The sequence below is a fragment of the Chaetodon trifascialis genome, chromosome 21 (assembly GCF_039877785.1).
Source record: "Chaetodon trifascialis isolate fChaTrf1 chromosome 21, fChaTrf1.hap1, whole genome shotgun sequence".
NCBI lineage: Eukaryota > Metazoa > Chordata > Actinopteri > Chaetodontiformes > Chaetodontidae > Chaetodon > Chaetodon trifascialis.
The window spans coordinates 11105215-11119911 of NC_092076.1; the positions used below are offsets into that span (position 1 = coordinate 11105215).

The following is a 14697-nucleotide window of genomic DNA, read 5'->3' on the forward strand; positions in this document are numbered from 1 at the left end:
TGAGTCAAGTGAACCTACCGAGAGGTGGTGTTGACCGACCGCAGCAGGTTTTCAGTAAGAAACCTGAAAAATCAGACTTCTCTAAGGCAACTGACAGTAACGCTTAAGACCTTATTTTTTAACGGAGAGGTCAGCGGTGCCGGAGCTAAGGCGACGCGACAGAGAGAAGAAAGTAAATCCCGGAGGGAAAGCGCCCGAAGTGAGCTTGAGGATCAAAGCTAATGCTAACTCAGCTAGCTATTGCTAAATAATTATACGTAAACTCGTGTAATTTTTTTAGTCGCTTGCTTTGACACAACCACTGCGGTTACAAAGTAGATAGTTGAGGAACATTTGTTAAGTTATATGTCACATTTACTTATAATAATAAGGTGTTTTGCCTTTAGATTTTAGGCCACAAGCGACTGGTATTCATTTAGCAAGATTAGCTACAATAGCCGGTCTTAGTGAGGTTACACCGGCTCTGCCTTCGGTGTTACAGGTGAAATTGCTAAAGGTAGTTCGCTTTCAAAGCAACTTCACATCGAGAGGTATCAGTGTTACTAAGTTAGCTTACACTTGGTACTGTCTAAGCCTTGTGCTTCGCAATGCTGAAACAACAGCAGCAAACCGGCTCAGGCGGGAGAAAAGCGTCGAACGGAACCTCGGGCCCCGGTGGTATGTCTTCCCCAGTCAGCGGCATCAACAGTGGCAACAGGACACCGGCCGGGAGGTAGGCGGGTTGGGGGGTTTCTGTCAGGACAGTCCGGGGATTGTCCTGTGACTCAGAGGCCTACCGGTTAAAGCGCTGGGTGCTCAGTGGGTGTGTCTCGGAAATAGAGGCTTTGTCCAGACCAATGAGAATAGCCTATATTAAATTGACAGTGGTTGTAGGCCAATCAGAATCCTGAACTTGAACCGAAGACAAGTAAGTAAGGTGGGTCTAAGTTTGGTGAAAGCAAGGAGTAGCAAATCAGCATACAAGCGATACAAAGTTTATCTGGCCTGTCAGTCCGTGAGAAGGGACGTTGATGTTTGAAAAATATGAAATTTACAACAACACGTCCTTGTATCCATGAAAGTCTGATGTCGAAACGTTGTAATTAGTATCGAGTTTTTATGGCCAACATGAAGGCATGTGTGGTCCAAGTCTCTGATGAGTGTGTGTTTACTGAAGTCTTGTTTCAGTCTTTTGTTTTGTAACCGTGAATGCGACTAGCAATGATACCATCTTATGTAAGCGCTCTTCATGGATTGTGCATATAGTATCCAGATTGATCTTAATCCTCTTATTGAATGTATGAAGATGAACGTATTGATCTAAACCACGTTTCCATTTTTCGTCTAAATTGTTGTTATTATAATGACGGAGCTGTCCCTTTTCTTTGTTGAAGAAGAGAAAATATGATTCATTTCAGATCAACTGAAATATGTTTTTTATATACTAACCAAAATTGAAGTTTTCTTAAAATTGAAGGTGATTGCACACCTTACCTCTTTGAAAACAGTGTTCAGATGCCAGTGTGGTAGGTTACAGGTGAACACAAGAAAGGTTGACACTACCTGTAAAATATAAATCCATAATAGGTGATTCTACAGTAGGAGTAAGTAGTAGATGGACTATTTCAATGCAGGATTGTTGATTTTGGAACTTGTTGGGGCTCTAAATGAGATTGCCAGCTCCTCAAGTAGTCATGTTGTATATGTGCAAGGTGGAATGCAATACTGCCTTGACAGGCTTTGAAAACAAGTTTCACTCCTTTTGCTTGTCGACTGTCAAACGTGTTGTAAGTGTGCTGTTTTTCCACAGAAATCGAACTTCTGCAAAGCCAACATTCCAGTCATCTCCAGTGAGTATCCTGATCCCGAAACGCTGGGCAGAAAATCAAGACATTTTGTTAAAAAATAAACAGCAATACTGAAGAAACGTCTTATGTTAAAGTCCCAATCCATCACCTTTCTGACTGCATGTTTAGGGTGTAATAACATTCATAATTGAAGATACGAAAATGTAGATGGGAAATCATTATTTTGTGTGTTTCTCATGTGATTTTGATTTAAAACATAAGGATGGTTTACTCCTGTGCTTACAAACATCAGTGAGGTAAAACCCATTGTGTAGAAACTTACTGTGTTCATGAAACCACAGTTGAATTCAATCTGATGACCAGGAATGAATGTGTGACAACAGGCGATGTGAATGAGCTATTCACCATAGTGTTCCCTTGCTCTGGGAATAGATGTCCTAATAAGTATCGAAGCATGTTCCTTGAAATATATCACTATGCAATGGAGTTTTTATATCAAGCCTCGCTTGATGGATGCTTTATACCTTTTCCCATCTGCAGGTGTTTGAGGGTGTGTACAACAATGCCAGAATGCTTCATTTCCTCACAGCTGTTGTGGTAAGTCATTAAGCTTGTTATCAGTGGTCTTCTCAGACCAGGATGATTGTTCTAGAAAATGAATAGCTTGCATCACCCCCTTTGACATGCACCATAATAGTTCAAGATAATATGGAATTTACCTACTGTAAAGCTACTTGTTCATAATGTGCTGTGTCTGTCGCAGGTACTGAAGCATTATGGTACCTAGTAGAAGGTTGCTGGACAATCTTTTTCCATTTCACTGCGAAAAACAGGCACATATTTTGCTTGTGAAGAGGCTGTACATCCTGTAGCTACCTTTAATATTAATTCTGCACAGTGGGTGTACTGATATAGTGAACTAAATATGTATAATTAATCAACAATTGGTATTCCATGTATCCCTGATCTAAATAACAATTTGTAACTTACTTTTCTGACTAAATAAGGTATTTAACAAAATCTTCGTCTTTCTCTTTCAGGGCTCCACCTGTGACATAAGAGTGAAGAATGGCAGTGTATTTGAAGGCATATTCAAGACTCTAAGTTCTCGGGTAAGAAGCTCATGTTGAGCACGCGGGCATGCACTTTCCCTCTGCTTCTTTAATGAAGCACTGCAAGCAATCCTGTGACTATAACGGTAAACCCCTGTCAAGGGAAGAGCATAGCCTTTTCTTTAGTCATTTATTTTCTGCTCTGCAATTTCACACAGTTCTCAAATTTCTGATGCCTTCGTAACGTTTGGTCCTTAGTGTGAGTTGGCTGTGGATGCTGTACACAAACGCAGCGAGGAGGGCTCGACATCAGCTCCACCACGGAGGGAGGACATCACTGACACTATGATTTTCAGCCCCTCAGACCTGGTGACTATGATCTGCAGAGACGTTGACCTCAACTATGCTACCAGAGGTACAAACAAACATGCCGGGGGGCCGTGGTAGCAGGGAAAGAAATGTCTAATGCAAGTTTGTCACAGACCTGCAATGCATTTGTGGGAAAGACATATAGTTCCTCCTGATAAAAAGAAGAATGCTTTGTGTGAAGCATTAGGTTGTGTTCATGCAAAGCGTATTGATTTGTGGTAAATGGTTTTTCATGCACTGTAAATGATGACCAAGTGCGCAGCTCATGTAACAAGGAGTAAAGTTTTTGAACTGACTGTTTTAAAAGTCCAGGCTTCTGTTTTCTGCCATATGGTTAAAAGAAAGCAAATTACGACATAGTATTATGTAATTAACAGCGTGAATCAGACCCAAATGTAGGCTGCAGACAAATATTGGCAAAGGAAACAATTTAAGAATGTCTCATCTATTTTTTTTGTCCTTGGTTTTAGACACCTTCACAGACACGGCCATCAGCTCCAGCCGCGTCAATGGAGAACACAAGGAAAAGGTTTTGCAGAGATGGGAGGGAGGAGACAGCAATGGAGAGAATTACGATCTGGACAACGATGCAGTGAGTTGCTCTGTTTCATTTACACACACAGAAACACCCAACTAATCATTTAATGACATAAATGCCCTTTGACTTCAGAAATCGTACAAAAATGTGCATCCTCAGTTATACATACATCTGTTATTTAGTTAATGATTCACACTCAAACTTTTGAAACAATCTTCTAATTATATGCCACAATAAATCAATCTCTTTTAACTGTCCTACTAATTAAGCATCACTTTAAAGTACTGACTATTTTGCCACACCGTTAATTTCCTTATTTTTTGTTTTTCTTCAGTCCAACGGCTGGGATGCTAATGAGATGTTCCGTTTCAACGAAGTTAAATATGGAGTCACGTCAACATATGATTCCAGCCTTTCCATGTATACGTAAGTTTCTATATGTGTTCATTGTCTTCAGAAACTACTGATAAATTGTTGCTACCAAGACTACAGGAAGTTGGGGCTTCTTTATTTTTTGGATTTAAGTTAATAAAACAGGAAATCGTAGGGTGTCTTCTGAGATGAGCTGATCAGCTGATTTTGTTTGTTTGTCCCACTTCTGTCCTGTCCAGTGTTCCACTGGAAAAGGGCAACTCCGAGGTCTTCCGGCAGAGGGAGGCACGCGCCGCCCGCCTGGCCAGTGAGATTGAGTCTAGCCCCCAGTATCGCCATCGTGTCAGCCTGGAAAATGATGAGGGCAAAAGTGAGGAGGACAAGTTCAGTGCTGTGGCGCGGGACGGCGGCGATCGTGAGAGGGGTCGTGAGAGCCCCCGCGACAGAGAGCGCGAGAGGGGCCGAGACAGCCCTGGAGCCAGCAACAGGTGAGAGGGGCTGCTTGTTGTTGGGCATGTCTATAGTAGTGTTCATAATCAATAGGCCTTTTTCAAAGCAGACTGTTCTGTGCAAGTGTCCCAGTCAGTCATGATGGTGTGATAGTTGACAAAGTTTTGCCCCAAGGTTCATCCTTTAGCTGTTTGATTGTTAACACACATCTGTCCATTTGTCCATTTTTTTTCTTCACATATGTGTTGCCCCTGTGTGATAATGACTATGTTACGAAGATGATGCTGATGAAGATACTGATGATGTGTCCCCTTCCTCTTTCAGAGAGGGCAAGTACATTCCATTACCACAACGCCAGAGAGAGATGAACCGGGAGCGAGCTGAGAGAGGTCCTGGTGGGCCTCCATCCCATAACCGCCTAAGTGGAGGTTATCGCTCCGCCCCTCCATCCTCCTCTTCCCCCAGACCCCCATTGCCCTCTGCTGCCGGGCCCCAGCCTGGCATCTCCCCCTCTGAGAGAAACAGCCCTCTGTCAGGTCGAGGCGGGGCCTACGCCCCCCACCACCCGCAGGGGAGCCCGAGCCCAGGCCCAGGCTCTGGCCCTGCAAGCCCATACACACCTGCCTCTCCAGGAGGACCAGCACCCACCCCAGCCTCAGTATCCGCTGCCCAATCCCCCGCCAGCCCCCCCGCCTCACACGGACACACAGTCCCTCATTCCCACTCCCTCCCGCACTCGCTCTCTGAAGCTGGCAGGCCTGTTAATGGAGGTAAGTGTGTGAACTGTCAGAAAGTCTTTTAACCGCATCTGTATTGTGAAAAACCGTAAGGAGATTTTTTTGTGCCCTTCAGTCTCTGCCAGAACATCTCCTAAAGCCCAACGACCTCCACAGTCGAGCAGAACAGTCCGCGCTGCAACCTCACACGCTCAGTCCACAGGTACATTCAGTAACTGCTCTTACAAAATCCTCTTCTGTTTTACTGGCGGGCTTTGCCTAAAACTTAGTTTCCCTGTCCCGTCCTCGCAGCTACTCGCTCTCCTAAATCAGGCTCTTCCCAGGACACGCCTTATTTGGACACATCGTCTGTCTCCCTACCTGCTCAGAAGACGTCTGGCCCTGCCCCTCTCTTCCCTGTCGATGGTACTGTCTCACTTCTTGCCTCCTTTTTTCTTTTTGCATCGTTAAGGTTAGAAATCAAAGTCAAAACTATTTTTTTCTATAATGACATGAACTTCATCTGCCTCGATGAGACAGTCACCTTGTAGCGACAGGTATTGAAGGTGAAATCTAATGAAGCGCTACGAATAATTAGTTTTTGCCGTTTGTCTCATCCTGACAGTGAATGAGATCCTCGGAGCAGCTGCAAAAGAACGCTCAGCCGAGAGCCCCAGCAGCACAGAGGAAAGCAAGACGAGTAAAGGTGTGTGCGCAAGACTGCAAATGAGTCTTAATTTTGGACACATACATCAGAGGACATACTGTCTACTTGTACCTAGTTGCATGCCCTGTGTATTTTTGACAGCATGCACTGAGTTTCATACTTTCACGTTTTCATTAACCTTTGTTTCGTCCCCCCTCCACCAGCTCCCTCAGTTCAGCAAAGGTCGCAGATTGAGGAGCTCCGGAAATTTGGCAAGGAATTCAGGGTAAGAGTTCATTTGCCTTTCCATGAAGCGTGAAATGAGAAAATCTGTGACCAATCAAGAGGCTGTGACCTAAGACATCACTGATGTTAGATGACTTCCAAAACAATCACTTGCAGCTTACTCACTCGGTTCTGACCATTAATATGTTTCACATGCCATTGAATAGCAGCTCCTGGGTCCTGTGAGGATCAATCAGGGCAGTATGCTCCTGAAGTTGTACTCTCTTTTTAACACTTAATGGTGCAACTGTTTGTGCAGCATATTTACTGAAGCATAAGTTGTCTCTGAAAATGGCTTTTGTGTTAAATAATTACAAATTTGATCGTTTAATTAATCAGTATAGCTTATTGAATTGGATTTTTTTTCTGTTTCTCAAGGACATTTGCCTAGCGGCTGTTGGCCACACACTATTTGTGATATCTTAAGATTTCTGAACGATGTATTATTCCTAGATCAAAAGCTTAAAAAAGGTCTAATTAAGACTTTAGAGGCTCCATTTAATTGCATTTATCTGTTTGCTTAACCTTCATTCCTTCCTCTCTCTTTCATCATCTTCATCCCTTTTTGGCTCTCTCCCATGGACTCGATCCTTGCCGTCCTCTCTCTTTCCAGCTCCAGGCGAGCGGAGGCAGCTCGAGCTCCCCCAGCTCCCCAGCAGCAGCCACCCCACCGGCAGTCAGTGAGGCCCCCCCACCCAGTTCAGCCAAACCCTCGCCATCAGACCCCGCTTCAGAGCCCAAACCTCAGGCTCCAGCTCCCAGTCCCTCCCAGCCTCAACCTCAGCCTTCACCAGCCCCAGCTGAGGACCCCACCAAGGACACCACAACTACACCCGGCGCCACAACAGCGACCGCTGCACCCGTTTCAGACAGGCACTCACCTGCCGCCCCACAGCCAGCCAGGACCCCTGGAGGTGAGGAGGGCAGGTCTGAGACGACGGAGCGGACAGAGGGCGTGGCAGAGTGAGTTTCAAAAAGGATGCGATATATCGAGATACAGAAATTTCTCATTCCAAACAATTTGATATTGTTTAAGTTTGTCCACCTCATTGTAAACATTTCTTTTTTCCACATCTTCTAGCCAAGTAAAGAAATCAACCTTAAACCCCAACGCTAAAGAGTTCAACCCGATCAAACCTCAAATGCCCATGGTAAGCCAGTTTGTTTCTGCTGAATCCTTGAAATACGCCTTATTAATATTAAGTACTTGCACTCTTTCCTACTTTGTACTGAAACTGCTGTGCAACAGTTTTCCCTCGGGATATGTTAGTAATGTGGTGTTTAGATCAGCGACCGTATTGAAGTCGAGCTAAGCTGAGTGGAATTTGGTCCATATAATTATTCTGGAACACATTTTACAGTCAGAGTGAATTTTTTCACTATTGTAAAAACATGGAGGAAATTGTAAAATGGTTGGAAACCCTCACGGTACCTTGAGAGTCATCCAGATTAATTTGCCTCTGGTTGTGTTATACAGACGAAGCCCAACACTGCACCCACCCCACCTCGGCCAACTCCTCCCAGCCCAGTGGTCCTTCAGCACCCAGGCGGACAGGGGCCACTCTACAACACCCCCTACCTCTCCTATGTGTCACAGATCCACTCTGTGCAGGTACATGAGAAACTTTAACACAAGCAGCTGTGTTTGTTTGTGCAAAATGTTTGGAAGAAAACCAGATACTTATTTGATTATCATAGAATACCCCGAAAATCTTTGACTGGAGATTTTTGGGGGTTTTGCTTTAACATATGACAAGAAATTAATTGATGATTAAAATATATGCCAGTTGGTTTTGTTTTGACCAGCTATTCATTTCAGCTTTGTCTTGAGTTGACCGATTGGTCTTTTCGGTCTTTCAGCCCCCACCAATGTACCAATACACCATGTCTACAGTCAGCCAGGGAAAATACCCCAGGACCAAAGGTAAATGCAGCATTTTGTTCTCTACAGTGTCTCTTATGTGTGTGCTTTTAATTTGTTGTTTCCATTTTAAACTGCTACTAAAGTGAATGTCTGGTTAGCTCTCATCAAAAGCTTGTAATCCACTTCACGGAGCACAGTGCTGACATTGAACCCTTTTAAGTTTAACCTTAAATTATGTTTAAATCAATGGTCAGAATTCAAGGCACATGCTGTGACTTCACAAAATAAAATATGTGTTTGTGCTGATGATTCTTTGCCTCCAGGCTCAGTTGTGGCTCAGCGGTCTGATCACGGTACCTCTGCACCTCCCATGTTACAAGCTGCTGCGTCAGCAGCTGGGGCCCCATTGGTAGCGTCCCCCTACCCTCAGTCCTACCTTCAGTACAACCCACAGCAGTATGGCCAGCAGCAGGTCATCCAGGCCATGACGCCCTACCCTGGACAGGTAGGACATCTGCCCTCTAACCCCTTTAATAATTCAGGTTTCAAGTGGTCGGCAGAATGTTTGCTGAAACATTTCAGTAAATGTAACTATTGGGGGGATTAAAAATTGCTTAATCTCTGCCCCTCTCCAGCCGATGTACTCCATGCTGCAGGGTGGAGCCAGGATGATAGGTCAAGGTGGGGGTCCCCACCCACAAGCACTGGGACCTCCAGGAGGCCCCCAGTTCCCTGCACAGGGGGACGGACCTCAGGGACCACAGCAAGGCATCTACGGTGAGTTATTGATAGGAAGCAAATCCCTTTTATTACACTTCATATTTCCATTAAGAGTCTCAGTATATTGACAGTAATACAATATAAAACATTATCTCGACACTTTTCTTTTTCTGTACAGCTCCACAGTCCTTCTCTCATCACTCGGGTGCAGTTCATCAGCCCCAGCCCTCCAGTACCCCAACAGGAAACCAGCCCCCTCCCCAGCACGCTGCACCTAGCCCTGGACAGGTAAGATACCCCGTACAGGACTGCTTGAGGCTAGACTCTAGATGAACTACTACTAATGACTAATGTTTTGATGTTGTGATCTCTCCTTTCAGAACGCCCAGTCAGGCCCACAGCCCCAGTCTTTGTACCACTCAGGTCCCTTGTCAGCGCCCACCCCACCCAACATGCCGCCAGGCCACACGTCTCCACAGGGCTCTTACCCCATTCAGGGCTACAGCATCCACAGTCACCAGGGCATCCCACCAACGTATCCCCTGGGACAGATAGCACAGGTATGGATCTGCTGTGCTGTTGCTTTTTCTGCAGCATAGTTACTACTGTTCCTTCTCATGTGTCACTGCAGATGAGTGTTTGTTGAATGCAACACACATTTAGCCTGACAATGTGGTCATTTTTGCAAGTGTTGCTTCTTTTGGAAAGCTCTAAATCTGATTTGTCGGTTTATGGCACTGCAGGCCCATGTACAGGGAGCCATGTCAGGTCCTCACCACTCAGGGGGACACGGTCAGCCCCAGTTAGTAATGTTGCAGCCGCCCCCTCAGCAGGGCCCCGGCTCAGTGCCCCAGCACCCCCAGCACGGACCTCAGCAAGGAGCACACCAACACTTTTACATAGGACATCCACAAGGTACAAGACATGATGCCAAGTAACCGTGATTCAGATTGTCTGTGGTGTGAAGAGTAGCATTTACAGATTCTGTTTTTTTTTGTTTCCCTTCCACAGCAATGCAGGTACAAACACACCCTGCTCCCTTCCATCCGCCTGGAAACTAAACCCCATCTGCCCCCCTCCCCACCTTACCTCCAAAACTGTTCCCAGGAATGAGCCCCAACATCCCCACCACCTGCTGGATGTGAGGCCCAGACTGAACGCGACTCAAAAAACAAACGGACAGGATCGTACCGAGAGGACAAAGAGTCTCACAGCACCTTATGCTTCTGCTGTTTCGTCCATCGGTACAAACCTCGGCCTCAGCCCCAGACAAGGAGGACCTTTTTAATGCTAATGATGATGGTGGCAGACAACAGCAGCAGCGTCCCACCCCCGCTGCCACCCTGCTCCAACTCCTTCCCCTTTCAGAGACATGAGGCACCTTGCTGGGCGGACCAGTCAGAGAGGAAAAGACGCGGATGAGAAACAGCAGCAGACACTTTATCTTCTAGCAGTGTGTTTTTAGCCTTGTGGGATTTTCTATGTACCATGACACAAATGGGAAGCAGACTGTTGTGGTAACTCTCATGAATACGGCATGAACAGAGCGATTTGAAGAGGAGGGAGATTTTTAGCAAATAATTTCTTTTTCTTTTCTTTTCTTTTTTTTAACTCAATAGTTAAAACCACCCTTTCACCCTTCTTCTCTCCTGTAGGAAAATATAATTAATTAAAAAAAATGGACAAGACAAAAAAAATCTTAAAACAACAATGACCAAAAAATAAAGTTTTCAACTCAACTACAAAGCTTTGTTTGTTTAGTTTATTGTATCATTAATTGTGTTTGCAGCGTTGCAGTTACAGTCTTGCTCTGCACTGCTCGAAGGAACAGTTAACTATAATGAGACGCAGAAATGTATTTTTCATTAGACAATAACAAGAACACATTTAATTTGAAGCTCGCTAAGCATTTGCGATCATGTCAGGCTGACAAAACAAAGTAATTACCTCCTGGGGGACTTCTTGTATTCTCCTCACATTCTCATTAGCTTGGATTCGTTCCAGTCGGCGGTACAGCTCTACATGTTAATTTAAAATGGTCACTAGAGGGACCCCTCTTAATACACCAGTGATGATGCCATACGGCACGCAGTCCTCGACGAGGCAGGATGACTCCTTTGGGTTAGTGGGACACTATTTCCCCTTCAGGCAAGCATGACACCACACATTGTGGTTATGTGACGGCACTAGATCGATGTACAGCTGAGTGCACCAACTGGTTCTATGTCAGCATGCGGCCTCGTTTCCCCTCAGCGCTGTGGCGGACTTCTCAGTGTGACAGGGCGTAGAGTTGCTCGGCGCTGCGCTCCAGTCTGTCCCGGTACTCCAGGTTGGAGTAGTTGTCTTCAGGGACGCCCTGGATGCCGTAGAGGAGACCCCAGCAGCAGCAGGCAATCACAGCTGTGCTGTCACTGTCGCCTGGGCAGTAAGGAGAGGAGACAAGGAGGAGCATAAGTCCTCAGTGCTTCTGCTTTTAACTGATTTAGATGTTTATTTGGCTGCAATAATCAGCATTTTTTTAAATTAACAATAGTTTAATGTTAAAGGGGTCACTTGTAGTAATGTTCCCAACCCTGCAGTTCCTCTGCTCCACAGCATTTTAGCATCACTGGGTTTATTGTTTTGGTTCAGTCTCAACGCTCTCATGTTACCCTCTGTTCGCTCCCTGCCCAGCATCACACCAGCAAAGGTAACACCTCACTGGTGGTGAACACAGTGGAGGATTTAGCAGCTAAGGAGCCACATACTGTCCTCATTAAGAGTGAATATTGGACTCAATATCTGTAAGGTGGCAAAAAACACGACTCCAAATGAATGCTAATGGTGCTATGTACCTGTGCTGGATGTGCTAACTAGACGACTGGTTGATAACAAGACTAATTGTTAGGATAAAAATCCCACACTCTTACCTTTACCAATGACACATGAATTCACCCATCATGACTACTTTTCCAGATATAGATTATATATATTTAAATCTTGTGTTTGCATTCAGTGCTGTTAAAAGTGGTCAAAAATATCACTTAATGCCTTGTTGCACCAAAAGTGACCAAATATCTGCCACAGTGGTGAATGTATTCAGAGTTTTCAGTCTTTCAGTGAGATGCAGAATGTATTTTTATCATGATGATTAATGAGCAGATCACCACTGATATAAACTCAGCGTTTATCATGATGTGTGTTCAGGGTAGGAAGATAACATATTATTGCATATTGGGAAGTTTAAACTTCTCTTATGAAATAATGTGGTGACATTTGTTGCATATCAGCCTTTGATCGTGCGCTCTGGTGGTCTGTTAACACACTGGGTTTTTCGAAGGACTTTCATCTACAGCCGAAAGGAGGGTGTATTAATCACAAGCCATGGACAGCTATGGCACTTAGGCCAAATCATATCATCTCTTTCGGTGACTTCTCTTCAGAGGGTTCATAAGCCGATTTTTTAAAATGTCAGCCTTTGTTGTAAAGACTTGTTCGCCAGCCGCTGTGTGAAAGAACTTTCCTTTACACTTCATTTGTGCCGTCGCTACAAAGCTGCGCCTGTCCTCGAGACAATGACAGATGAGGACCAATTAAGAGTTTAGACCATTAGTCCATATGGCTTGACTGAGCAAAACGTGCCCTGACTGGATGAGAATGTGTGCAGAAAAGTAAGAATAAGAGAACATATGTAGTCCACATGTGTTATGAGTAGAAGAGCTTGTTGAAGCCACTTAGTTTTAGGCTGACAGTGGAGAGGTTTGGCAGCCTCAAGGTTCGGGCAAGACTTCCTTGTCAGTTTATAAGATCCACAAAAATGCAAAAGGCATTTTCACTGACCTCCATGGAAGGCCGCTCTGCTCATCAGCTCCTCCCAGTCTGAACCCGCCCCCAGCAGGGCATCCAGCGCGATCATCGGCGCGTCGTGGCCGCTGCGTCCGGCCCAGCCCGACAGGCTGAAGCTCTTGTAGGCTTCGTCTCTCTCAGCTGGGCCGTAGCTGGAGGGCCAAATTGCAGGCCCCACCCCATTAGAGATGCCCCTCAAGTCCAGGTACCTGAGGACAAAGGGAAGACATCCCGAACATGTCGTTTTTACTGTGCGTCTCCCGCCATCATCGATCAACTTTGAGACTGAAATGGTTTCATAGGAAGTTGCTGATGTTGGAAACTTGAATTTGAACCCCAAAGCCTGATTTCAGCCTTTCATACCACTGCCACTTGTCACAGAAGTAGCCCCAGTCTCTCTCCGTCTCCTCCACGGCGAAGCCTCGACCCTGAACGAAGCTCTTTGCTATTGGACAGGCCTCGTTGATCAGGCCTAGACCCCACGTCGTGATTGGCCTGCGCTGGACGGCGTACGCGGTAAAAAGGGCCGACGCCACCGCGCCGAGGAAACCAGTGGGGTGAGGGTGGGTCATCCGGCCTGTCTCCACGGCAACCGCCACTAAAGACAACAGCTGGTCAGGCTTTGGATACCTGATGAGGGTAAAGTATTAAAGTCCTTATGAGCATTTATTATGGAGGATATTCAGCTGAAGTTTCCTCCATAAACCTCATGTGGTCCATCAGTCTTTGATAGATCCACTTAAGCATTCTGTGTGCAGGACTTTGTGTGGATACAAATTATGTTCCAGGTAATTACTTCTTTTCATGCTTTAACTCAGTCCGGATAATGTTTCACTGGTTCTGGAGAATGTTTTAATCTTTATACTCTATTATTTATCAAAATGTTCTGCTGAGTGGTCAGAGAATGTGTCCACTGTTGCATTTATTAGAAATGACTTTGATGAGAGCAGCAGCCGCGCGCGTCAGCTGTAACTTTAACTGGGAAAAAATGTTCGCTGATGTTTTTTTGAGATGCTTTCTTCGTGTCATCGGGTGACCAACACACACAGTGCATCTCCAATAACGCTACTTCAATCACATCTTTTTTTTTTCATTTTATTGTGCCTCATTAACCTAAATGAAGATGAAAATAACCTGTTTTACGTTTGATTAATTCCATCCAATCAATCCCTGATGAGCTAAAACAATTAGTGGATTTAGCGATTAGCCCACTACTTTAACTGATGAATCATTTAAATCGTGTTTTGAGCAAAAATGTCAAGCGCTCTCTGATTACCTACAGATTTGCTTGTTGTCTCTGTTTCACGCCATTGTAACCTGAATACTTTGGGGTTCTGGACTATTGTTCAGTGACAAACTAGATTTGTCACTGCCTTTGATCGTGCGTAGAAGATAATATAATAATAATTATATTATTATATTAATCAAGATTAGATTAATCAAGACTGAAATACTTTCTGTAGGTCCTAAAAACCATCCATCCATTTTCTTTTTCCTTTCAGGGTTGCGGGGGGTGCTGGAGCCTATCAACGGGCGAGAGGTGGGGTACACCCTGGACCGGTCGCCAGTCGCTCGCAGGGCACAAACACACACACACTCACACTCACACCTAGGGGCAATTTTACAGTCACCAATTTACCTAATGAGCATGTTTTTGGTCTGTCTGTTGGTCTCCGGAGTGCCCGGAGAAAACCCACAGAAGAACATGCAAACTTCACACAGAAAGGCCTGACCCGGGAATCGAACTGGCAACCTTGTTGCTGTGAGGCACGCACACTACCTGCTGCGCCACCGTGCAGCCTCCTAAAAACCAAAGTGAGTAAATATACTGACTGAATGTGGAATACAGCGAGTAGGTCAGGACCCTCCGAGTTATTTTGGACTCTGACCTTAACTTTGAAAGTCATGTCAGTAACATAAGAAGGGCAACTCTTCATCACTTTAAAAACACAGAAGGAGCTGGAGGACAGAGGATATGAATTGATAACTTATGGCCAACGTTTGCCACATAAATCAAAATCAGTAAGTAACATTCTGCATTTCCTTTCCTCTGCTTATCCCTCAGTTCATCAC

At 45.0% G+C, this 14697-nt stretch overlaps 2 protein-coding genes across 3 annotated transcripts in view; one reads left to right on the plus strand and one right to left on the minus strand.

Annotated features, from left to right (window-relative positions):
• On the plus strand, window positions 1–10542 carry LOC139349439 (ataxin-2-like protein). Its single transcript, XM_070990238.1, has 23 exons — window positions 1–712; window positions 1790–1829; window positions 2328–2384; window positions 2828–2899; window positions 3098–3254; window positions 3679–3800; window positions 4081–4172; window positions 4358–4606; window positions 4893–5338; window positions 5421–5507; window positions 5597–5710; window positions 5910–5990; window positions 6155–6216; window positions 6829–7178; window positions 7297–7366; window positions 7693–7827; window positions 8076–8139; window positions 8403–8584; window positions 8715–8856; window positions 8978–9087; window positions 9180–9359; window positions 9543–9714; window positions 9811–10542. Exons 1-23 carry the CDS (start codon window positions 588–590, stop codon window positions 9858–9860), a joined length of 3159 nt encoding a protein of 1052 aa, XP_070846339.1. The 5' UTR covers window positions 1–587; the 3' UTR covers window positions 9861–10542.
• The window catches only part of adprh (ADP-ribosylarginine hydrolase), a 23643-nt gene continuing 19482 nt past the window's right edge, over window positions 10537–14697 (minus strand). For both annotated transcript variants that reach the window (XM_070990249.1, XM_070990248.1), the window contains 3 exons: window positions 12988–13254; window positions 12619–12833; window positions 10537–11217 (listed from right to left, as the gene is read on the minus strand). In XM_070990249.1, coding sequence (XP_070846350.1) covers window positions 11069–11217; window positions 12619–12833; window positions 12988–13254 — 631 coding nt within the window. In that variant the 3' untranslated portion in view covers window positions 10537–11068. The remainder of the gene's footprint in view (window positions 11218–12618; window positions 12834–12987; window positions 13255–14697) is intronic.